This window comes from Coregonus lavaretus (genome assembly GCF_964263955.1).
Source record: "Coregonus lavaretus genome assembly, chromosome: 1".
NCBI lineage: Eukaryota > Metazoa > Chordata > Actinopteri > Salmoniformes > Salmonidae > Coregonus > Coregonus lavaretus.
In genome coordinates this window covers 12451451-12476877 of record NC_139988.1, presented here as the reverse complement: position 1 = coordinate 12476877, position 25427 = coordinate 12451451, and the positions used below count along the sequence as shown (strand labels likewise).

Here is a 25427-nt window from a genome sequence, read left to right as displayed (position 1 = left end):
CAGTAGTAACAGTAGTAGTGGTAGAGTACATAACATCCATCCATGATTCATCCTCTAGTGTTTCTATACAACTCAAATGGCATCCTATTCCCTATGTAGTGCACTACTTTTGACCAGGGCCTATATAGGGAATATGGAGCCATTTGGGACACAGCCATACAGTAGTAACAGTACTAGAGTGGGCTACATGACATACAGCATTACTAACCCTTACCTGCCTGCCCGTCTGTCCCTCTGGCCTGTGGTCACACAGTGTCTCCCTATGTGTGTTCATCAGGGAACAACTCTAACTGTAACGCCCTGACCCATGGAGATATGGTCAGCCTGGACGAGGGACGATTCCCCACCCTGGAACTCAACAACCGACGACTGTCTGTCAAGAACTCCTTCTGCCGTAAGAACGGTGTCTATACCAGGTCAGTAACCAGCTATGGCCACACCAAGAACATGTCTCCAGCTATGGCCACACCAAGAACATGTCTCTAGCATATCCCACAAGCCCTTTAATAGGACTATGTGTGTTTGGATTCCATGTTAAAGGTACAATCTGTAACTTGTATTTATATTTTCTTATAAATGTATTGTCCTTGCACTGTTTTGTAAGCTGAGGGGTTGGGTCTCGGCATTAGGGCTGGGACGATACCAGTTTTGCAATACTCGTTAGTATCGTGGCAAGGAAACAAAACATGAAATACATACTTCTTTAGGAAAACAGCCTTAATGTTGGAAACAAACATCATCATGTTGTCATCCAGAGTCAAATGTATGTATTTTCCAAGCTACAGCACACCATTTTTTACATACAGCAGGTTTTTAAAGGATCAAAGAGTTTAGTCTGCTTCGTGTTTTCATTTTTGCCATGGAAATAATATTGCGATACTGGTATCGTCCCAGCTCTACTCGGCATGTAAACAAATGTCTTTGCAGTAACTTGAGTTGACACTTTTACTCATTGCACCTTTAACTTGACTGGTTTAAATATGTTTTTGATAGTACTGCATACCCGTGCCAATATATCCTCCAAATACCGGCTTCTCTGGCATTATAACTTAAATGTGTACCAGAAATATACCAGGAATATGCCATCCTTAGGATGTTGTTCTATTACTCCACACAATGTCACATGTACTTTTGTTCTAGCAGTAGAAAGAGGAGGTTGAAGATCCTCACCTTTTCCTAGAGAGAGAGACAAAGGTTTGAAACGGTTGCTTTATTGGAGGTTGAAGATCCTCAGTATTTCCTAGAGAGAGGAATGAAATGGTTGCTTTATTGGAGGTTGAAGATCCTCAGTATTTCCTAGAGAGAGAGAGAGAGAGAGGATTGAAACAGTTGCTTTATTGTTTTATTTGAGCCATTGTGTTTACATCTTCAGTGATAACCAGTGGTGGATTTTCTTGTTTGTTAAATTTACGGATAGCCAGGGGCATGCTCCAACACTCAGACATCATTTACAAACGAAGCATGTGTTTAGTGAGTCTGCCAGATCAGAGGCAGTAGGGATGACCAGGGATGTTCTCTTGATAAGTGTGTGAATTATAATAAGTGTTATTGAAGTGTTGTGGTTGCAGGTTCACTTGGCACATCTAAAGCCTTTTCTTTTGGGGTGTTGCTATATGCCACCAAGTTCTAACAGTCAGTATCGAAATAATATGTGTGAAATGCTTGGTAGTGTATGTGATGTAAACAGAGAGGTCTACTTTCTTGGGGACCTGAATATTGACTGGCTGACTTACTGCAAATTAAGAAATTATGTGACTAAACTCAACAAAAAGAAAAAGAAACTGTATTATGAAGCCAAGATCAATGATATAAAGAAAGATGGAAAAACATTTTTGGAGTGCTTTAAATTATGGGCAGAAAGACTAATTCAACTCCATCGTTCATCGAATCAGATGCCTTATTCATCACAAAACCATACGATGTTGCCAATTATTTTAATGATTACTTCATTGGCAAAGTGGGCAAACTTAGGCAGAAAATGCCAACAATGAACAGTAAGACATCGTATTAATGCAAAAAAAAACAAATAATGAAAGAAAAGCATTGCAAGTTTGAATTTTGTAAAGTTAGTGTGAGAGAGGTGGAAAAATTGTTATCAATCAATAATGACAAACCTCCTGGCATTGACAACTTAGATGGAAAGCTACTGAGGATGGTAGCTGACTCTATAGCCATCCTGTCTGTCATATCTTTAATCTGAGCCTAGAGGAAAGTCTTTGTCCTCTGGCCCGGAGGGAAGCCAAAGTAATTCCGCTACCCCAGAGTGGTAAAGCGGCTTTTACTGGTTCTAACAGCAGACCTATAAGCTTGCTGCCAGCTCTTAGCAAACTGTTGGAAAAAATGGTGTTTGACCAAATACAATGCTATTTCTCTGTAAACAAATTAACAACAGACTTTCAGCATGCTTATAGAGAAGGGCACTCAACATGTACAGCACTGACAAAAATGACTGATGATTGGTTGAAATAACTTGATAATAAGAAGATTGTGGGAGCTGTACTGCTAGATTTCAGTGCAGCCTTTGATATTATTGACCATAACCTGTTGTTGAATAAACATATGTGTTATGGCTTTTCAACCTATGCCATATCGTGGATTCGGAGCTATCTATCTAATAGAACTCAAAGTGTTTTCTTTAATGGAAGCTTCTCTAATGTCAAACATGTAAAGTGTGGTGTACCGCAGGGCAGCTCTCTAGGCCCTGTACTCTTTTCTATTTTTACCAATGACCTGCCACTGGCATTAAACAAAGCCTGTGTGTCCATGTATGCTGATGATTCAACCATATACACACATCAGCAAGCACAACTAATGAATCCACTGAAACCCTTAACAAAGAGTTGCAGTCTGTTTTGGAATGGGTGGCCAGTAATAAACTGGTCCTGAACATCTCTATAACTAAGAGCATTGTATTTATACAAATCATTCCCTAAGATCTAGACCTAGCTGAATCTGGTAATGAATGGTGTGGCTGTTGAACAAGTTGAGGAGACTAACGTACTTGGCGTTACCTTAGATTGTAAACTGTAATGGTCAAAACATATAGATTCAATGGTTGTAAAGATGGGGAGAGGTCTGTCCGTAATAAAGAGATGCTCTGCTTTTTTGACACCACACTCCAAAAAGCAAGTTCTGCAGGGTCTAGTTTTGTCTAATCTTGATTATGGTCAAGTGCTGCAAAGAAATATCTAGTTAAGCTGCAGCTGGCCCAGAACAGAGCGGCACGTCTTGCTCTTCATTGTAATAAGAGGGCTGATATAAATACTATGCATGCCAGTCTCTCTTGGCTAAGAGTTGAGGAGAGACTGACTGCATCACTTCTTCTTTTTATAAGAAACATGAATGTGTTGAAAATCCCAAATTGTTTGCATAGTCAACTTAAACACAGCTCTGACACACACACTTACCCCACCAGACATGCCACCAGGGGTATTTTCACAGTCCCAAAAATACAGAACAAATTCAAGAAACCATACAGTATTATATAGAGCCATTATTGCATGGAACTCCGTTCCATCTCATATTGCTCAAATAAACAGCAAACCTGGTTTAAAAAAACAGATAAAACAACACCTCACGGCACAACGCCTCTCCCCTATTTGACCTAGATAGTTAGTGTGTATGTATTGATATGTAGTCTGCGTGTGCCTTTAAAAAAATGTTTTATATAGTTCTGTCCTTCAGCTGTTATTTTCTATTAATGTTCTGTATTATGTCATGTTTCATGTTTTGTGTGGACCACAGGAAGAGTAGCTGCTGCTTTTGCAACAGCTAATGGGGATCCTAATAAAATACCAATACCAGATCAGACTGCAGAGTGGGGAATGTGAAGGGATGAGGTTACAGATTCGTGACTTGTTAAGGCCAACAGCAGACAGACAGCAGAATTGGGCCGGTCTGGGCCGGTCTGGGCCGGGCTCTAATCCCACATGCTCATCAATTCCTGCAACGGCTCCTGGAAGACGGATGTTAGGGTTGTCCAGACTCCAGGCAGCCGGGACATGACAGGGGAGATAACAGGGGAACAGAAAGACCAGACCAGATTCAGATTCAGAGTGTTAGATACTACTGCACTGTTGGAGCTAGGAACACAAGCATTTCGCTACACCCACAATAACATCTGCTAAATAGGTGTATGTGACCAATACAATTAGATTTGATTTGATAATAGTCACATGTACAGGGTTGCAGGTGTGATTGCAGGGTGCAGTGAAAATCTTAGGCTCCGAGCTCCAACATGCAGGACTAAATGAAATAAAATAATGACAATGGTAATAAAAACAACAACAATAGAACTAGCACTATATACATGATAACTGTAGCAGTGATGATGAAATACATGTCCATTGGGGTGGAGGCAGAGTAAAGACTGTTGAGGGGTGGGTGTGGGGGGGGGGGTGACCATAGGGGGTGGGGGGACCAAGTGAAACAATGACCTGAGATAGCTCAACATGATCTTATCTGGAGGAGCAAGGTGAGAGATGTAGGTTTGCAGCTTGTATCGCTTCGCTTATCAAACAATGCTGTCCTTCATTAGTGACTGTTTGTCCTCCTCTATCTAGAACAGCTGTCTGCAACGTCACAGGGGAGGAGGTTCTAGGATCAAGGATTTACTAACTACCGTCTCTGGGCCAAATGAACCGCTCCCCTTCTATGGGCCAAATGAACCCCTCCCCTTCTCTGGGCCAAATGAACCCCTCCCCTTCTCTGGGCCAAATGAACCCCTCCCCTTCTATGGGCCAAATGAACCCCTCCCCTTCTATGGGCCAAATGAACCCCTCCCCTTCCGAAAGATGCCCACGTGAAATCATGATTCGTCCAAATAATCAGCGATGCAAAAACCACCGCAGTGGTAGAATTGTTCCTCATAACCCTCATATCCTATTTTAATGTTTCGTCTTTCATAACCTAGACACAGTGGAGATAGAAAATGACAATAATATGTTAGCTTTCCATTGTGTGCGTTTCACTCCTGCATCCAAGTTTAAGTGTATTAAATGTAGTCTTGTTATAAATTATTAACATTATTAGATGTAATTAAAATGCAGCTCTCTCCGTGATTTCCCTAAAGGGTTTTGTGGTTTAGTTAAAATTTGTCAGCACCACGCTCATGATATAAAAAAAAAACGCCCCCCTCCTCCAAATCTCTTTCTCATGAAAGTTTCAAACATTTACTTAAACGTTGGGATTTAGGAATGCACTCAATCAAAAATCAAAATATTTGTGGAAAAAATAAGGTTGGTTTTGGACCGTAGACCTGAACAGTTGTATGTAGATATTCCATTGGCAGGGCCTTCAGCGACAGTGTGGCCTGAGAAAGACAGAGAGAGGAGAGAGAGAGAGAGGAGAGAGAGATCGATAGAGGCTCTCCCTGCCAAACCAACCAGGGTCAATCAGCAAAAACAGATATCTGATTGTTTAACAGGCTTATAGTGACAGAGGGAGGAAAATGTGGAGGAACTTATGCAGAATGCAAAGCCATCTTTGTTTTGAGAGAGCTGTTCTGAGAGCACCACTTGTGGGTGTTGTGAGGTCTCTCTCTTTCCCCTTCTCTCTCATAACTCAAGCATTCTCAATACCTCCCCTAGACCATGCCCACTAACATTACATATGTTCACTCACTCCATACTCATAAATACCCCCTCTCACTCCACTCCCCATAAATACCCTCTCTCACTCCATACTCATAAATACCCTCTCTCACACGTATCTTTGAATGGGGAGGTTTCTAAAGTGTCACCCACGCTCCCTGAAACATGGCTGTTGACTCTTAAATGGATCTCATGATTCATATGGATGTTGATAACCTTTACAATAAAGCGAACACAACCTGAGCCTTCCTATCTGAGACTGTGTTGGGATTTCTGCCTATACAGTGAGCTCCTCCACTCTACAAGGGTTGAATTTATGAGTCGGTCACAAGGCTAACTGTGCGTGCCATTCCACAGGCAGCCCATATAGTGTTTCATCAGAAGAGATTATTCATTTCAGGGGATACTGACAGCAGGCAGGCTGGGATCTCATTGCTGTCCCATGATCCTGATAATAAACTCACCCCGCTCCCTCTCCATACCCAACAGTGCCCACAGTGACCGTACATACATACCCCAACCAGAAGCCATGGAATAAAGGCAACATCCGCACTGAGCTAAACCACTACCTAAACAAACACTGCCAGGTGTCTCCGTCAAATACTATCTTCTCTATCCCTTTCTATAGTGAGAAATGCCTGGAGACAGTTCGGTACATTTGACTGATCAGTGTATATCTTTCAGCTTTTCCTGGTTCCTTTCATACAGTTTCTCTGTCCTGTCACTCTGGTGTGTGAATGCGATTTCTCAGTGATTTAATGCAAGTTGTTTATGAAGAGGGTACTAGAGTTGCTTTATTACTTTATCTTATTAGTGTAACTCATTTGAATGCCAAGGTTGTGCATTAGCCAGCGACTGATAGAACTGCCAATGGCTCTGTTCTTGCCATAGAAAGGTAATTACAATGTTATGCTATGTAATTATACACTAAGTGCACAAAACATTAAGAAGACCTTCCTAATATTGAGTTGCACCCCCCTAAGCCTTCAGAAGAGCCTCAATTCGTCGGGGCATTCACTCTACAAGGTGTCGAAAGCGTTCCACAGGGATGCTGGCCCATGTTGACTCCAACGCTTCCCACAGTTGTGTCAAGTTGGCTGGATGTCCTTTGGGTAGTGGACCATTATTGAGACACACTGGAAACTGTTGAGTGTGAAAAATCCAGCAGCGTTGCAGTTCTTGACACACTCAAACCGGTGTACCTGGCACCTACTACCATACGCTGTTCAAAGGCACTTAAATATTTTTTCTTGTCCATTCGCCCTCTGAATGGCACACATACACAATGCATATCTCATTTGTTTCAGGGCTTAAAAATCCTTCTTAATAAGGATCAGACCCTTTTTTTTCAATTTACGCCCAAAATGACATAACCAAATCTAACTGCCTGTAGCTCAGGACCTGAAGCAAGGATATGCATATTCTTGATATCATTTGAAAGGAAACACTTTGTGGAAATGTGAAATAAATGTAGGAGAATATAACACATTAGATCTGGTAAAAGATAATACAAACAAAAAAACATGCGTTTTCATCTTTGAAAAGCAAGAGAAAGGCCAGACAATGATGTAGGATTCTAGGTATTATTTAGATGTTGTCCAGAAGATGGCAGCAGTGTGTGTGCAAATTTTCAGACTCATCCAGTGAAGAATTACATCACTTCACAATATATTGTATCAAGTCTGCCAGGAGTTTTCCCAAATGTACTGAATTGGTAAATGTATACATTTTCATTTACATAACTATAGAGAACATACAAAAATGCTGTGGTAATAAAACATTTAAGTTTACACACTCCCAGGAATGTCATACATGATGGATCATTAGGTTCCCTACAGAAAATACACTAACCTTCAAACCTCTAGATGGCCGGGCGGGGGTTGGTGTGGAGCCAGAGACAGCAGTGGGGTCAAACGGTTGAACCCAGTTCCTACATTTGAATATAAAATGGATTTTTCAAACAAAACTACACTACATTTTATCTCTGGGACCCTCAGGATGACAAATCAGAGCAAGATTACTGAATGTAAGGACATTATTTACCTTCAGAGGTGAATGTATCAAACCAGTTGCCATGATAAGTGTTTTGTTGTTGTGCACTATCCTCAAATAATAGCATAGTATTTATTTTGCTGTAATACCTACTGTAAATTGGACATTGCAGTTAGATTAACAAGAATATAAGCTTTCTGTCTATATAAGACATGTCTATGTCCCGGAAAGTTGGCTGTTGTTTACAATGCCATTTTTGTCACATGAGTAGCAACTGTCCCGGTATAGGGACACCAATCTCGTAGAGGTTAACCTGTCTCCTACCCTTCATCTACACTGATTTGAAGTGGATTTAACAAGTGACGTCAATAAGGGATCATAGCTTTCACCTGGTTAGACTGTCATGGAAAGACCAGGTGTTCTTAATGTGTTGTCTACTCAGTGTATATATATCTCTATATTGTCCTGTCTCCTCAGGTCTCCTCCTCGGCCCAGCCCAGGCAGTCTCAACTACTCTGACGAGGATTTGAGCACCACCAAGTACAACGATCTGATCCCAGCTGAGAGCAGCAGCCCAACAGAGAAACCATCTGAGATATCAGACTCTAAGGTACCGACAGTATGTACTCCCCTTAACGTCTCCCATCTCACTGTCTGTCACACTGTCTATCTGTCTATCAACATATTGGATCCCTCACCTTTACATTGATGCTATGCCCATAGATGCTGATCTGGGGGTCAGTTTTGTAACCCCTAATGGTTAAGGTTAGGATTGGGGGATGGACAGCTGAAACTTAAACCCGGAGTGTTTGGCTCAGTGCATCGTCCAGTGTACTGGTAGTGGCCTGTAAGCAAACACTCAGGGCATTGACAGAGTAGGGTTTGGATGTGAAACGTGTTCCATGTCTCTCCTGGTCTCTATGGGGCAGTCAGGCTGAGCTGGAGGCAGGCTCTGGGAGTAGGGCCAGTAGCCAGTGCCCAGCTCTGGTGGTGGTGGTCAGAATCAATCACAGAGGATGCATACACAAACACACATTTACACACAGACTGGAGTGTCTGCTGCGTTCTCAGGCCCAGACTGGATTCCTTCCACAGCCCTATCCTCATTTTGGTTCACCGTTACCCATAATGCCCCTTACAACCCATCCCAGTCTGCTGTGTTGGCATCTGCTGAATCAGAGGGACAGACAGACACACAGGGGGGCTGGGGCCCAATGAACAGCTCTCATCAATGAACTGGATCTCTCTCTCTCTCTCTCTCTCTCTCTCTCTCTCTCTCTCTCTCTCTCTCTCTCTCTCTCTCTCTCTCTCTCTCTCTCTCTCTCTCTCTCTCTATACAATTCAATTTGAATTTGAGGGTTTTTATTGGCATAGGAAACCTATGTTAACATTGCCAAAGCAAGTGAAGTAGATAGTAAACAAAGGTGAAATAAACATTAAATATTACACTCAGAAGTTCCAAAAGAATAAAGACATTTCAAATGTAATATTATGTATATATACAGTGTTGTAACAATGTGCAAATAGTTAAAGTACAAATGGGAAAATAAATAAACATAAATATGGGTTGAATTTACAATGGTGTTTGTTCTTCACTGGTTGCCCTTTTCTTGTGGCAACAGGTCACAAATCTTGCAGCTGTGATGGCACACTGTGGTTTTTCACCCAGTAGATAAGGGAGTTTATCAAAATTGGGTTTGTTTTCTAATTCTTTGTGGGTCTGTGTAATCTGAGGGAAATATGTGTCTCTAATATGGTCATACATTTGGCAGGAGGTTAGGAAGTGCAGCTCAGTTTCCACCTCATTTTGTGGGCAGTGTGCACATAGCCTGTCTTCTCTTGAGAGCCAGGTCTGCCTACGGCGGCCTTTCTCAATAGCAAGGCTATGCTCACTGAGTCTGTACATAGTCAAAGCTTTCCTTAATTTTGGGTCAGTCACAGTGGTCAGGTATTCTGCCACTGTGTACTCTCTGTTTAGGGCCAAATAGCATTCTAGTTTGCTCTGTTTTTTTGTTTGTTCTTTCCAATGTGTCAAGTAATTCTCTTTTTGTTTTCTCATGATCTCATGTTGTTGTTGTTGTTGTTGTCCTGGGGCTCTGTGGGGTCTGTTTGTGTTTGTGAACAGAGCCCCAGGACCAGCTTACTTAGGGGACTCTTCTTCAAGTTCATCTCTCTGTAGGTAATGGCTTTGTTATGGAAGGTTTGGGAATCGCTTCCTTTTAAGTGGTTATAGAATTTAACGGCTCTTTTCTGGATTTTGATATTGGCCTAATTCTGCTCTGCATGCATTATTTGGTGTTTTAAGTTGTACACAGAGGATGTTTTTGCAGAATTCTGCATGCAGAGTCTCAATTTGGTGTTTTTCCCATTTTGTGAATTCTTGGTTGGTGAGCGGACCCCAGACCTCACAACCATAAAGGGAATGGGTTCTATAACTGATTCAAATATTTTTAGCCAGATCCTAATTGGTATGTCAAATTTTATGTTCCTTTTGATGGCATAGAAGGCCCTTCTTGCCTTGTCTCTCAGATCATTCACAGCTTTGTGGAAGTTACCTGTGGCGCTGATGTTTAGGCAGAGGTATGTATAGTTTTTTGTGTGCTCTAGGGCAACGGTGTCTAGATGGAATTTGTATTTGTGGTCCTGGCAACTGGACCTTTTTTGGAACACCATTATTTTTGTCTTACTGAGATTTACTGTCAGGGCCCAGGTCTGACAGAATCTGTGCAGAAGATCTAAGTGCTGCTGTAGGCCCTCCTTGGTTGGTGATAGAAGCACCAGATCATCAGCAAACAGTAGACATTTGACTTCAGATTCTAGTAGGGTGAGGCCAGGTGCTCGCAGACTGTTCTAGTGCCCTCGCCAATTTGTTTATATATGTTGAAGAGGGTGGGGCTTAAACTGCATCCCTGTCTCACCCCACGGCCCTGTGGAAAGAAATGTGTGTTTTTTGCCAATTTTAACCGCAGACTTGTTTGTGTACATGGATTTTATAATGTCGTATGTTTTTCCCCCAACCCCACTTCCATCAATTTGTATAGCAGACCCTCATGCCAAATTGAGTCAAAAGCTTTTTTGAAATCAACAAAGCATGAGAAGACTTTGCCTTTGTTTTGGTTTGTTTGTTTGTCAATTAGGGTGTGCAGGGTGAATACGTGGTCTGTTGTACAGTAATTTGGTAAAAAGCCAATTTGACATTTGCTCAGTACATTGTTTTCACTGATGAAATGAACTAGTCTGCTGTTAATGATAATGCAGAGGATTTTCCCAAGGTTGCCGTTGACGCATATCCCACGGTAGTTATTGGGGTCAAATTTGTATTCAACTTTTGTGGATTGGGGTGATCAGTCCTTGGTTCCAAATATTGGGGAAGATGCCAGAGCTAAGGATGATGTTAAAGAGTTTAAGTATAGCTAATTGAAATTTGTGGTCTGTATATTTTATCATTTCATTGAGGATACCATCAACACCACAGGCCTTTTTGGGTTGGAGGGTTTGTATTTTGTCCTGTAGTTCATTCAATATAATTGGAGAATCCAGTGGGTTCTGGTAGTCTTTAATATTTGATTCTAAGATTTGCATTTGATCATGTATATTTTTTTGCTGTTTGTTCCCTGTTATAGGGCCAAAAAGTTTGGAGAAGTGGTTTACCCATACATCTCCGTTTTGGATAGATAGCTCGTCGTGTTGTTGTTTGTTTAGTGTTTTCCAATTTTCCCAGAAGTGGTTAGAGTCTATGGATTCTTCAATTACATTGAGCTGATTTCTGACATGCTGTTCCTTCTTTTTCCGTAGTGTATTTCTGTATTGTTTTAGTGATTCACCATAGTGAAGGCTCAGGTTTTCTGGGTCTCCATGTTTTTGGTTGGATAGGTTTCTCAATTTCTTTCTTAGGTTTTTGCATTCTTCATCAAACCATTTATCACTGTTGTTACTTTTCTTCGGTTTTCTGTTAGAGATTTTTAGATTTGATAGGGAAGCTGAGAGGTCAAACATACTGTTTAGGTTTTCTACTGCCAAGTTTACACCTTCACTATTACAGTTGAACGTTTTGTCCAGGAAGGTTGTCTAGAATGGATTTAATTTGTTGTTGCCTAATTGTTTTTTGGTAGGTTTCAACACTACTTTCCTTCCATCTATAGCATTTCTTAATATTATTCAGTTCCTTTGGCTTTGATGCCTCATGATTGAGTATTGCTCTGTTCAAGTAGACTGTGGTTTTGCTGTGGTCTGATAGGGGTGTCAGTGGGCTGACTGACTGTGAACGCTCTGAGAGACTCTGGGTTGAGGTCAGTGATAAAGTAGTCTACAGTACTACTGCCAAGAGATGAGCTATAGGTGTACGTACCATAGGAGTCCCCTCGAAGCCTATCATTGACTATGTACATACCCAGTGTGCGACAGAGCTGCAGGAGTTGTGACCCGTTTTTGTTGGTTATGCTGTCGTAGTTGTGCCTAGGGGGGCATATGGAGGAGGGAATGCTGTCACCTCCAGGTAGGTGTTTGTCCCCCTGTGTGCTGAGGGTGTCAGGTTATTGTCCAGTTCTGGCATTTAGGTCGCCACAGACTAGTACATGTCCCTGGGTCTGGAAATGATTGATTTCCCCCTCCAGGATGGAGAAGCTGTCTTCATTCAAGTATGGAGATTCTAATGGGGGGATATAGGTAGCACACAGGAGGACATTTTTCTCTGTTGAGATAATTTCCTTTTGAATTTCTAACCAAATGTAAAATGTTCCTGTTTTGATTAATTTAATAGAGTGAGTTAGGTCTGCTCTATACCAAATTAGCATACCCCCTGAGTCCCTTCCCCGTTTCACACCTGGTAGTTTGGTGGATGGGACTACCAGCTCTCTGTAACCTAGGGGGCAACCAGTGGGTCTGTCTCCTCTATACCATGTTTCTTGTAGGATGATAATGTCTGTATTTCCGATTTCTTTGGTAAAGTCCAGATTCCTGCTCTTTAGGCCAAAGGCAGATGACCTCAGGCCTTGGATATTCCAGGATGAAATAGTGAAGGCTTTGTGTTCTATAAAGTGTCTAATGTTGTTGGTTGTGTGGTTTGGCCTCAGGCCAGTAATTGTGAGCAGAGCCTGCTGAGCATCTGGTACATGCCATTGGCTTGGGCTAGTGTAAGAGTGGGTGTTGGGCCTGTTTGCCTGCTCACGGCCTGGGCGTATGTGTGACTTTCATGTTGAGGCCCTCTTTGTGGGAGTGGGGGGCTTGGGGTGGGTAGGAGGGGCATAGGTCTGATCTGAGGGGGCCTAAATGGGGTGTGGGCATGGTTGACTTGTGGGGGAGTTAATTGGTGGGGGTGGGGGTGTAGATGTGGCTGATGGTGCTGTGGTCTGGATGTAGGTCCTCTCTGCGGGGGTCCTCTATGTGTAGGTCCTGGGGGGGGGGGTCCCGCAGGTCTGGGAGAGTGTCTCGCTGGTCTAGGCGGGGTGTCTGTTGATCTGTTGCTCCTGTGTGAGGTGTTGGGTCTGCGGTTGAGGGCGATATCCTTTAGGGTCCGGGCGAAGGTGGGCACTGCTGCCTTGTATAGGTGGACCTGGTCATAAAGGCTGTTTACGTCCAGGGTGAAGTGGTGGGCCAGGTAGACTCGCTCGCTCTCTCTCTCTCTCTCTCTCTCTCTCTCTCTCTCTCTCTCTCTCTCTCTCTCTCTCTCTCTCTCTCTCACCACTCTCTCATTCTCTCTCTCTCACCACTCTCTCATTCTCTCTCTCTCACCACTCTCTCATTCTCTCTCTCTCACCACTCTCTCTCTCTCTCACTACTCTCTATCTCTCTCTCTCTCCCTCTCTCTCCTCGTCTTTCTCTCTCGCTTTCTCTCTATCTCTCCAGCTCCCTCAATCTTCATCTCTCTCTCTCTCATCTGCAATTATATTTTTCTCTCTTTTAATTTGTCTATTTTTATTTTCTAGCTCCTTTCCCCCTGTGTCTATACTGATCATCTTGTTGCTGTTTTTGTTTCCCTCCTCTGTTCTGTTCTTGTGGTTTGTGTGAAAACCTGAAAAGGAGGGAGGAAGCAGTCCTGAATTCCCTTGGTTTCAGCCTTCTAAGTTTTCTTTCATCTTGGAATTTTCGACTCTAGCTTTCCCAAATTATCTGTGTCCCAGATGGCACTCTATTCCTTATATAGTACATTACTTTTGACCAGAGCCCTATGGTGCTGTAGTAGTGCACTATACAGGGAATAGGGTGCCATTTGGGACTCATCATCAGTTTCTACTAAATACATCCCAGTATGAATTCCTCAGAAGCCAGACGTCTCTCTCCAGCTGCTCCCTTATCAAGAGCTTAGCTCCTTTAACATCAATGGAGAAATATCCCACCCAATGAACTGCTACAGACAGGATCTTTCCTTACAACCAAAACATCCTCCAATATAAGCCATTTTTAAATGTCATCACTGGGCTGGCATATCTACCATTCCATACTTCCTTATTGTCAAACAAGCTCAACAACACTAGCCTATCTGGCCTTCCAGCCCACCAACCTCCACTGCCACCACCCCAGACGTAAGGGTATCTGGAGTACACAGGCCCAGGCCTCCTCCCCATAGCCCTGCGGATACCCTGCCATCCCCTCTGACAGCACAGCCATGTCATCACCAGTGGATATTCTACAGATGACCAGGAATGTGATGTCCCTTTTTGAAGTTTTATTGAGCGGATAACTCCATGCTATCAGCTTAGCTCTCACACACATGCACACACACACACACACTAACACGCATACACGCACACACACACACACACACATACAGTCTTGCGCAGCTGACCTTGTGGGGACATACAATTCAGTCCCATTCAAAATCCTATTTTCCCTAACCCCAAACCTAATCCTAACCCGTACCCTAACCCTAACCGTAACCCAAAAACCTAACCCTAACCCTAAAACTAACCCTATCTCCTAACCCTAACTCTAAACCTAAAACTAATTCTAACCCTAACACTAACACTAATTCTAACCTTAACCCTAAACCCCCTAGAATTAGCATTTGACCTTGTGGGGACCAACAAAATGTCCCCAGTTGGTCAACATTTTCTTGGTTTACTATTCTTGTGGGGACTTCTGGTCCCCACAAGTATAGTTAAACATGTCCACACACACACACACACACACATACACACACACACACATACACACACACACACACACACACACACACACACACACACACACACACACACACACAACACCAGGCTATCAGCTCTGCTCAGCGTTGGGTGGTGGCTGGGACTGTCTCCATTAAGACCTATGTCAGTCCTCCACTGGCAGGTATAAGTTGATGCGGGGTTGTCGAGGCAACCGGTCCACCACCACAACTGTGCCTCGGCAGGTGGACAAGACACACTCTCTAGAAGCCAGGAGACAGTGTGTCCTTAGGCGGTTTGTTTTGTCAGTGTCACTGTGTGTGTGTGTGTGTGTGTGTGTGTGTGACACTCAGGATAGAAACCAGCAGTAGAGAATGGAGTGAGCTCATCTCTGAGTCGAGGAGGTTGAAGATAGGTGTGCGTCCCTTTATAGTGCCCTATGGGCCCTGGTCAAAAGTAGTGCACTAAAGAATAAATAGGGTGGCATTTGGGGCTCAGTCAGTGTGCTGCTTCATCATGGGAGAGGAAAGAACATATAGTATCTGGACGTTGTGTCAGGCTGCTGGAGTGCAGACCTTGACACCACAGAGGGAAACATGTCTGCTGTGTTATGATTGTCTCCCATGACAACGCAGAGGATTGTTTTGACTGGAACTGCTTCGAGGGTTCAGCTGTAGCATTTTTGGAAACACCAATAAGTCATATGATGTCACTTCCTGGAACCAAGCAAAAATAGAACAGGCTTTGAGTAATGGTAGTCTTAATGAAATATAGAAAAAAGGAACTATATATATTTTTTTTAACAAAGAGGAAATACCTGATAATGATTGACTATAATTCATGACATAATATTCACGAATGCATGTCATTTAGGACATGATAAATAGCCCAGAGCAAAATCTGTCACATCTGTCTGATTAGTTCATCCTAAACAACAACAGTGGCTGCGTGTGCAGAGGGGGATTAGAACTGCCTAGTCACACTAAATCCCTGTCTCAAATGATGTACGGCTGGATTTTAGGGGATTGCGCAAGGGACTTTACACACACGCATGCACACACTCACCAGACACACACACACTCTCAAACACACACACTCTCAAACACACACACACTCAAAAAAACACACACTCAAACAAACACACACTCAAACATACACACACACTCCCTCTGTACTGCCCTAGTGTTTGCCTGCTGCCTGGGGTTCCTGCTGTGTTCACTGTAACAATGATGTGAGTGAAATTGTTTACATTGCCAAAGGAAGTGAAATATATCAACAAAAGTGATAGAAAAAATCACAAATAAACAGTAAACATTACACTCAGGAATAGAGACATTTCAAATGTCATATTATGGCTACATACAGTGTTGTAACGATGTAAAGTGTTATCTCTCTCTCTCTTCCTCTCTCCCTCCTTCTCTCTCTCTCTGTATCTCTCTGTATCTCTCTCTCTGTATGTCTCTTTCTCCCTCTCTCTCGCTCTCTCGCTCTCTCTCTGTCTCTCTCTCTCTCTGTTTATATTTCTCTCACTCCTTCTCTCCCCATCTCACTCTCTTGGTTATAGGGTGTAGTGGAGGGGTTATGGGAGGTTCTTACCACCTCAATCCCCAAGATAAAGTTCACAGGGTTTGACGGATAGAACAGCCCTAAATACTCCACAATGCATTCCACTCTGGCCCCAACAGACCATCTATACCAGGGCAAGGAGTTTCCTGAGAAGTCTAGTAGTCTCCTGAGAAGTCTAGTATTCTCCTAATAAGTCTAGGAGTCTCCTGAGAAGTCTAGGAGTCTACTGAGAAGTCTAGTATTCTCCTAATAAGTCTAGGAGTCTCCTGAGAGGTCTATGAGTCTCCTGAGAAGTCTAGGAGTCTACTGATAAGTTTAGGAGTCTACTGAGAAGTATAGTATTCTCCTGATAAGTCTAGTAGTCTCCTGAGAAGTCTAGTATTCTCCTAATAAGTCTAGGAGTCTCCTGAGAAGTCTAGGAGTCTACTGAGAAGTCTAGTATTCTCCTAATAAGTCTAGGAGTCTCCTGAGGGGTCTAGGAGTCTCCTGAGAAGTCTAGGAGTCTACTGATAAGTATAGGAGTCTACTGAGAAGTATAGTATTCTCCTGATAAGTCTAGTAGTCTCCTGAGAAGTCTAGTATTCTCCTGATAAGTCTAGTAGTCTCCTGAGAAGTCTAGTATTCTCCTGATAAGTCTACTAGTCTCCTGAGAAGTCTAGTATTCTCCTGATAAGTCTAGTAGTCTCCTGATAAGTCTAGGAGTCTACTGAGAAGTCTAGGAGTCTACTGAGAAGTCTATTATTCTCCTGAGAAGTCTAGTAGTCTCCTGAGAAGTCTAGGAGTCTACTGATAACTCTAGTAGTCTCCTGAGAAGTCTAGGAGTCTACTGATAAGTCTAGGTGTCTACTGAGAAGTCTAGGAGTCTCCTGAGATGATAGTGTGTCACTTTGACTCAACACCTACTGTATATCTCGCTGTTTACATAAACAAGCTGATCTTTATCTCTGGGTGTTGAGAGTTGTGTCTATCTCTGGGTGTTGAGAGTTGTGTCTATCTCTGGGTGTTGAGAGTTGTGTCTATCTGTGGGTGTTGAGAGTTGTGTCTATCTCTGGGTGATGAGAGTTGTGTCTATCTGTGGGTGTTGAGAGTTGTGTCTATCTCTGGGTGTTGAGAGTTGTGTCTATCTGTGGGTGTTGAGAGTTGTGTCTATCTCTGGGTGTTGAGAGTTGTGTCTATCTGTGGGTGTTGAGAGTTGTGTCTATCTCTGGGTATTGAGAGTTGTGTCTATCTGTGGGTGTTGAGAGTTGTGTCTATCTCTGGGTATTGAGAGTTGTGTCTATCTCTGGGTATTGAGAGTTGTGTCTATCTCTGGGTATTGAGAGTTGTGTCTATCTGTGGGTGTTGAGAGTTGTGTCTATCTCTGGGTATTGAGAGTTGTGTCTATCTCTGGGTATTGAGAGTTGTGTCTATCTCTGGGTATTGAGAGTTTAGTCTCTAGGACAACTAGGTCTATTTTCATTTGAAGACATCTTTTTCTGACCAGTTTCCCTCAGTTTATTAGCAGTGTTGTCGACAACAGCCGATTTGAGAAGTCAATCACCATAAAACATCAACCTTATGTTTCTGTTAACGTTGGAAATGAAACCACTCTCCGCTGCGAAAAACGGCTGTCTGAAATATTATACCCATTAATGAGATGAAATCTTAATCTGTCTATATAGTTAGTTAACATCCTAATTATGAAAAGAGCTGTTTGGGATCTGCCACTGGCTGGTGTCTGTCTCTCTGTTATCCTCAGATAGAAGGGTAACTCCCCTGGGGACTGTATAGTTTCATGCCTAAAGCCTTGGCCCATTCACAGAAGTCATCTCCCCTAATTAGCCTTTAATGTATTCAAATGAATCACTGTTTCACAGACTAAGGCCCCTCAAGGCATATTTTAACTCATCTTATTTTAGTGTAGATTCCACAATAGGACCTTTGAGTTTATTTTGGACAAGGATGTGGAATGGAAGGAGGGAGGGAGGCAGGGAGGGGTGGATGTTAACATTGTAGGAGAACGAACCATCTGTTACCACACCCCCCCCCCCCCCCCCCACACACACACACACACACACACACAACACAATACAAACCTGCACCTGTTGGGACGGTGCAGGAGAGGATGGAATATGAGCTGAGAATGCTGTCTGCCTTGTCCGTGGAACATCAGGGGCCAGTGCCCTGGGGTTGTTTTCATATCAGCATATCTCATTTGCATACATTTCAACTGTATTAAGTTATTATTACTTTTTTAAATTCCACAAAAAATTAACACCCATCAAAATAAAGTTATCTTTCTTCTCTTTCTTGTGATGAGTCAAGACGGTTAAATTAAATTAAATCTCTGACAAAGCTTTAGCGTTGTTATACAGTAGATTCAACGGAAAGACAATGTATCCCATTGAGCCCATTTCAGCCGTTACCGGAGTGAATTTTTTATTCACAATCTGTAGAAGCAATGAGAATAGAAAGGTTCAGAACTTTTGTAAAACATCACAGTACAGTTGAAATATATATGGCAAATAGAAATCCTATATGGATGGTGTTGGGAGATAGATGGGAGGTGTTGAATGGAGTTGAAGGATGGGACTAATAACAAATAACAACAAATAATAACCAGATAACTAATAATGTAAGCATACTGTGTCCATAATAAGTATATAGGTTGTATGTTGGGAGCTTTTGGGAAAGAGCACAGTTAGAAAGAAATGGCATATAGAAGCAAACCGGATGGACATCATGAAAATGATCGGAGAGGTTGAGAGTGGAAGAAGTTCAGGAGCAAAAACAAATAAAATAGAATTATTGTCAAATTGACTGAGTCCATAAAATGTAGATAGTAAGTATAAGCTGGAAGTAGAGGCCTAAGCATTGTTGTTTACTAATTTACCCCAAGTAGGGAAAGGATGGCGGGGTTGAAAAGTAATAAAGGGGAGTATATATATATAAAAAACATGGGGGATTGGATGTGATGCAGACAATTACATTGATGGAAGTTACAATCTATCTGCAATATTAAGCTGATCTACCCCCATAAAAATAAAGAAAAAGAAAAAGAAAAAATATTATTATTTTTTAAAATCTCTGACAATGTATCCCATTGAGCCCATTTCAGCTGTTACCGGAGTATGTTTGGCAGGTGATTACAAACATTTCCACGGTCGTAACGTTAACAGGGTATAATGACAGGCACAAGCAAGAGTATGAAAGAGTCGCAGGAGTAAAATGAAAGCAATCAATCCAGCAAGATTTAAGTGACAAGTGGATTTTGCACCCCTCAAACACAGGAAATAGATGGCTGAAAAATATCCTCAGGTGGGCGGGGCATGCGCGTTGCTAGTTACACTATCTTTTGTTATGCCTTAACATTTTAGCTGAACATGATGAAATCTAGTGCACCTGGTATGAGATGGCATTTTTGTGAACCAGCTCATCAATCATTGGCTGTGATCGGTCGATTGGCAGCTTTCTTTCGTGACGATTGGGTGACCATGAATAGACCCCACAGAGTGACCAATGAGAGAGCTGTTTCTTGTTTGACATCTAGCAAAGACACAAATAAAGAGTTCAGCAACTAGAATGTGCTTATTGGAAGTATACTCAAATTCCTGTTGTGATTGTTTGAATGAAATAGGTAGAAGCGTTGGGTGGTAGCCTGCATCCTAAGGTTGGGCACAAAGTTAATAGAATCCATGTTTCGGCCTTGTTTTATCAGATCAGTTTCATGGTGTGTTTGTCAGATCAGTTTCATGGTGTGTTTGTCAGATCAGTTTCATGGTGTGTTTGTCAGATCAGTTTCATGGTGTGTTTGTCAGATCAGTTTCATGGTGTGTTTGTCAGATCAGTTTCATGGTGTGTTTGTCAGATCAGTTTCATGGTGTGTTTGTCAGATCAGTTTCATGGTGTTTTTGTCAGATCAGTTTCAGGGTGTGTTTGTCAGATCCGTTTCATGATGTGTGTCAGGTTTGACTGGTAGGATAAGGCTCCAGTGTTCCTGTGTGGCTCAGTTGTTAGAACTTGACAGTCAGGGTTGTGGGTTCGGTTCCCGCTGGGGTCACCAATACGAAAATTGTATGCACACACTACTGTAAGTTGCTTTGGATAAAAGCTAAATGGCATATTTTATTATGATGTTATTAAGGCAGGTGAGTTGTACCCTTGAAGTGCCTCCTTAAGAGCTGATGATGGTCCCAAGGAGGGATCTGAACCACAGAGGGATCATGGTGGCTGTCATACTGTACTGTGGTATTTTAAACCATGCATGTCTTTGTCCATGTCACCCATAGGAGGCCCTCGTGTTCTCATATGGAACGGGTGGTCTGCGTGTGCCTCCACTGAATTGGGTGAGGTTCTGTGTCATTCTGCATGCTTGTGTGTCTGTAGACTGGTAGTAGTAGACTGACTTGCCCCCATCCCCCATCCTCCATCCTCCTTGCTCCTCTCCTCTCTCCTCCTCTCTTCTCCTCTCTCCTCCTCTCTTCTCCTCTCTCCTCCTCTCTTCTCTCCTCCTTTCTCCTCTCTTGTCCTCCTCTCTTCTCCTCTCTCCTCCTCTCTCCTCCTCTATTCTCCTCCTCTCTTCTCCTCTCTTCTCCTCTCTCCTCCTCTCTCCTCCTCTCTTCTCCTCTCTCCTCCTCTCTTCTCCTCTCTCCTCCTCTCTTCTCCTCCTCTCTTCTCCACTGTCCTCTCTCCTCCTCTCTTCTCCTCTTCTCCTCCTCTTCTCCTCCTCTCTTCTCATCCTCTCTTCTCCTCTCTTCTCCTCTCTCCTCCTCTCTTCTCCTCTCCTCTCCTCTGCTCTCCTCTCTTAAACTTCTCTAGGATCCTGTGGTATCTCTCCTGTCTTCCTAGTGTTATAGTGTATGTGATGAATATCCATAGTAGATGTTAGCTCAACATGTGGCTGTTGTAGTAATGATGATTAATTTAATGTTAAACCCAACCAACCAACCATTGACCCCGGTTGATCTGATTACTCTGCACGTCCAGTGATGATTAATCCTCCTCTCCAGTCATGATCATGTGTTGACAGCCTCTTTGTGGGTGATAAACAGATAAAACTGTACATCATATAACATTATTACACCACTACATATCTACAATACTAAATGTATAATACCACCATACAACAATATTACAATGTACGTGTGTGTGTGTAGAGTGCGTGTGCGTATGCGTGTGTCTGTACCTGTGTGTGTGTGTGTGTCTCTTCACAGTACCCGCTGTTCCATAAGGTGTATTTTTACCTGTTTTTTAAATCTGATTCTGCTGCTTGCATCAGTTACCTGATGTGGAATAGAGTTACATGTAGTCATGGCTCTATGTAGTACTGTGCGCCTCCCATAGTCTGTTCAGGACTTGGGGACTGTGAAGAGACCTCTGCTGGCATGTCTTGTGGGGTATGCATGGGTGTCCGAGCTGTGTGCTAGTAGTTTAAACAGATACCTCGGTACATTCAGCTTGTCAACACTTCTTACAAAAACAAGTAGTATTGAAGTCAATCTCTCTTCCACTTTGAGCCATGAGAGATTGACAAACATATTATTAATGTTAGCTCTCCGTGTACATTTAAGGGCCAGCCGTGCTGCCCTGTTCTGAGCCAATTGTAATTTTCTGAGGTGTGTGTGTTTGGTGGTGTGTGTGTTTGGTGGTAGGTGTGTGTGTGTGTGTGTTTGGTGTGTGTTTGGTGGTTGGTGTGTGTGTGTTTGGTGGTAGGTGTAGGTGTGTGTGTGTGTTTGGTGGTATGTTTGTGTGTGTGTGTGTGTGTTTGGTGGTAGGTGTGTGTGTATGGTGGTAGGTGTGTGTATGGTGGTAGGTGTGTGTATGGTGGTAGGTGTGTGTATGGTGGTAGGTGTGTGTGTATGGTGGTAGGTGTGTGTATGGTGGTAGGTGTGTGTATGGTGGTAGGTGTGTGTGTATGGTGGTAGGTGTGTGTGTATGGTGGTAGGTGTGTGGATGGTTGTAGGTGTGTGTGTGTTGTGGTAGGTATTTGTGTGTTGTGGTAGGTATGTGTGTGTTGTGGTAGGTGTGTGTGTATGTTGGTAGGTGTGTGTGTATGTTGGTAGGTGTGTGTGTGGTGGTAGGTTGTGTATGGTGGTAGGTTTTTGTGTGGTGGTAGGTTGTGTATGGTGGTAGGTGTGTGTATGCTGGTAGATGTTTGTATGGTGGTAGGTTGTGTATGGTGGTAGGTGTGTGTGTATGGTGGTATGTGTGTATGGTGGTAGTTGTGTGTGTGGTGCTAGGTTGTGTATGGTGGTAGGTGTGTGTGTATAGTGGTATGTGTGTATGATGGTAGGTGTGTGTGTATAGTGGTATTTGTGTATGGTGGTAGGTGTGTGTGTATAGTGGTATGTGTGTATGGTGGTAGGTGTGTGTGTGTGTATAGTGGTATGTGTGTACGGTGGTAGGTGTGTGTGTGTGTGTGTGGTGATAGGTATGTGTGGTGGTAGTTGTGTGTATGGTGGTGGTTGTGTGTGTGGTAAGTGTGTGTTATTGAAAGACACTGTGTTCTGAACCTCCCAATAACACACCATTATCGCATCTCTAACTTCTCAGAGAAATATGTGGTAGTAAGCTGATAATAACTCCTCTCTCTGTCCCTCCCTCCCTTTCGCCTCTCCCTCCCCTATCCCATCTCTCCTTTTCCTCCCCTGTCCTCTCCTCTCCTCCTCCCCTCCTGTCCTCTCCCCTCCTCCTCCCCTCCTGTCCTCTCCCCTCTCCTCCCCTCCTGTCCTCTCCCCTCTCCTCCCCTCCTGTCCTCTCCCCTCTCCTCCCCTGTCCTCTCCTCTCCTCCTCCCCTCCTGTCCTCTCCTCTCCTCCTCCCCTCCTGTCCTCTCCCCCTCCCCTCCTCTCCTGTCCTCTCCTGTCCTCTCCCCCTCCTCTCCTGTCCTCTCCCCCTCCCCTCCTCTCCTCTCCTCCTCCCCTCCTGTCCTCCTCTCCTCTCCTCTCCTCTCCTCTCCTCTCCTCTCCTCTCCTCTCCTCTCCTCTCCTCTCCTCTCCTCTCCTCTCCTCTCCTCTCCTCTCCTCTCCTCTCCTCTCCTCTCCTCTCCTCTCCTCTCCTCTCCTCTCCTCTCCTCTCCTCTCCTCTCCTCTCCTCTCCTCTCCTCTCCTCTCCTCTCCTCTCTTCTCCTCTCCTCTCCTCTCTTCCTCCCCTCCTCTCCTCATTCCCTCCTCTCCTCCTCTCATCGTCCCCTCCCCTCCCCTGTCTTCTCCCCCTCCCCTCCCCTCCTCTCCTCTTCCCCTCCTGCCCTCTCCTCCTGTCCTCCTGTCCTCTCCCCCATCCTCGTCTCCTCTCCTCCTGTCCTCCTGTCCTCTTCCCCTCTCCTCCCCTGTCCTCTCCCCTCTACTCCCCTGTCCTCTCCCCTCTACTCCCCTTCTCCCCTCTCAGGGCAGTGACAGTGAGTTTGAGGTGGACCAGAACAGACAGAAGACCCACTCCTTTGTGAGCCACTACATCAGTGACCCCACCTACTACAACTCCTGGCGCCGCCAGCAGAAGGGCATCTCCCGGGCACAGGCCTACAGCTACACTGAGTCAGAGTCGGGCGACCCGGAGCCCTGCGCCCCATCACCACCCCTGCCCCCGTTGCCACCCCAGCTCACCTCCACCACCCCTCCACCCCAGCTCCAGCCCCAGCCCCATGGTCAACCCCAGGGCCTGACACCCCAGGGCCAGGGTAGTCTGTTCAGGCCTAAAGGCAGCCAGACTCCCACCCCCTCTCAGCAGCTCTCCAACTCCACCCCCTCCAGCCACTCCAACACCCTGTCCTACTGGCCCCCCAGCAGCCCCAGCCCCAGCCCAGCCCCTGGATCTCGGGCCCCCATAGCCGGATTCTCCTCCTTCGTTTGATTCTGAGAAGGATCTGTGTTCCCTTCTGAAAACAAAACCCACCCTGCTGCCCTACGTGTCCAGAGAGTAAATACCCAACACACAACTCCCACAACAAAGCAACCCTCGGAGTCCACCATTTTGATAGTTTCTGTCATGGCTGGTGTTATTCTCAGTTTGTTTTGCTTCTTTTTTTTTTTTTTTTTTTTTCTTACTGAGTTATGTTTTAAGGATCATACCGTACACAGACAGGACAGAAGTTACATATTTTATTCCAGTACGTCTTTCCTCTTGTGTGCGTGTGCTGGTATAGTTTTATTTTCATTCTTTAACCGAGAGACAGCTACTGAGAACAAGACAGTACCTATTCATGTTTGCTGTTTGACTGATTTGACTTTCTTTGTATTATTTATTTTCTATTTTTCATTGTTACACTTCTACACAACAAGAGAATAATTTAGTTAGATACTGTAAAAAGTAAAGAGATTCTTGGACAAAAATATCTACAAGACGATAAAAGTGTCATGGCGTCGATCCACACTCGGATAACAAGCACCAATGGAACTGGGATCACAAAATGGAGCCATACAAGCGAGTGAAATGACTAGAGTTTGAAGGATGGAGAGAGGAACAGGGTATAGAAAGGACAAAGTGATGAAAGTGAGGAGGAGGGGGGAGATGGAGGCTGGAATGAGACCCCTGGCAGCCTTTAAATGCCCAGGCTGTCCAATTTGGTCAAAGGAGGTTTCTGGGTGTTAATGTGAGACATGTTAGTGACCTCCCCCTATTTAACCTATGGACCATGATCTTCAGCAGTTATCTGGCCTGGCCTATAGCACACTATTGAGTCTGACAGGCAGGTCACATCTCTGTGCTGTACACCACAGGCAGGTCACATCTCTGTGCTGTACACCAAGGGCCTGGTTGCCCGCCCACCGGGGCAGAGATGGAAAATGTACTGTATGTCTGAAGTAAAAATGTTGAGGTTGGTCTGCAAGTTGTTTGATTGTCCTTTAGTGGATCAGACATGCCATGGTTGATTATAACTAGGGATTCATATTTTCCTGAAAATGTTCCTTCCTGAAAAAAAATTACAAGCCCTTCTCAGGCATCCCAGTATTCCTGTTGAAACCGTAAACCATTTTAATCAACTAAAAGTTATCTGAAAGTCACCACACTATTTAGTTGATGTAATCTAGTTTTAAGATAAGCGTATGAAGCACTGTTGGCCGACTTGTAAAATATTCTGAGGTTATTACAGCCTAGTGAAAATGTCATTCGTTTTAGCCTACCATTGACAGAAAGCTTGTTGTTCCTTTCCTCTGGTGCACCTGGCTATCAGGGGAATGAGGCCAAGTAGTGGTTGTTTTGACT

General features: G+C 43.8%; 1 protein-coding gene across 1 annotated transcript in view; it reads left to right on the top strand.

Annotated features, from left to right (window-relative positions):
- Positions 1-24074, top strand: part of LOC311136145 (protein sidekick-2-like) — a gene marked incomplete at its 3' end in the record, with an annotated part of 226685 nt that extends 202611 nt beyond the window's left edge. Inside the window, exons 42-44 of the mRNA XM_084170234.1 lie at positions 278-416; positions 8061-8193; positions 23613-24074. Of these exons, the coding sequence (XP_084026360.1) occupies positions 278-416; positions 8061-8193; positions 23613-24074 (734 nt within the window). The remainder of the gene's footprint in view (positions 1-277; positions 417-8060; positions 8194-23612) is intronic.
- Positions 24075-25427: the final 1353 nt, after the last annotated feature.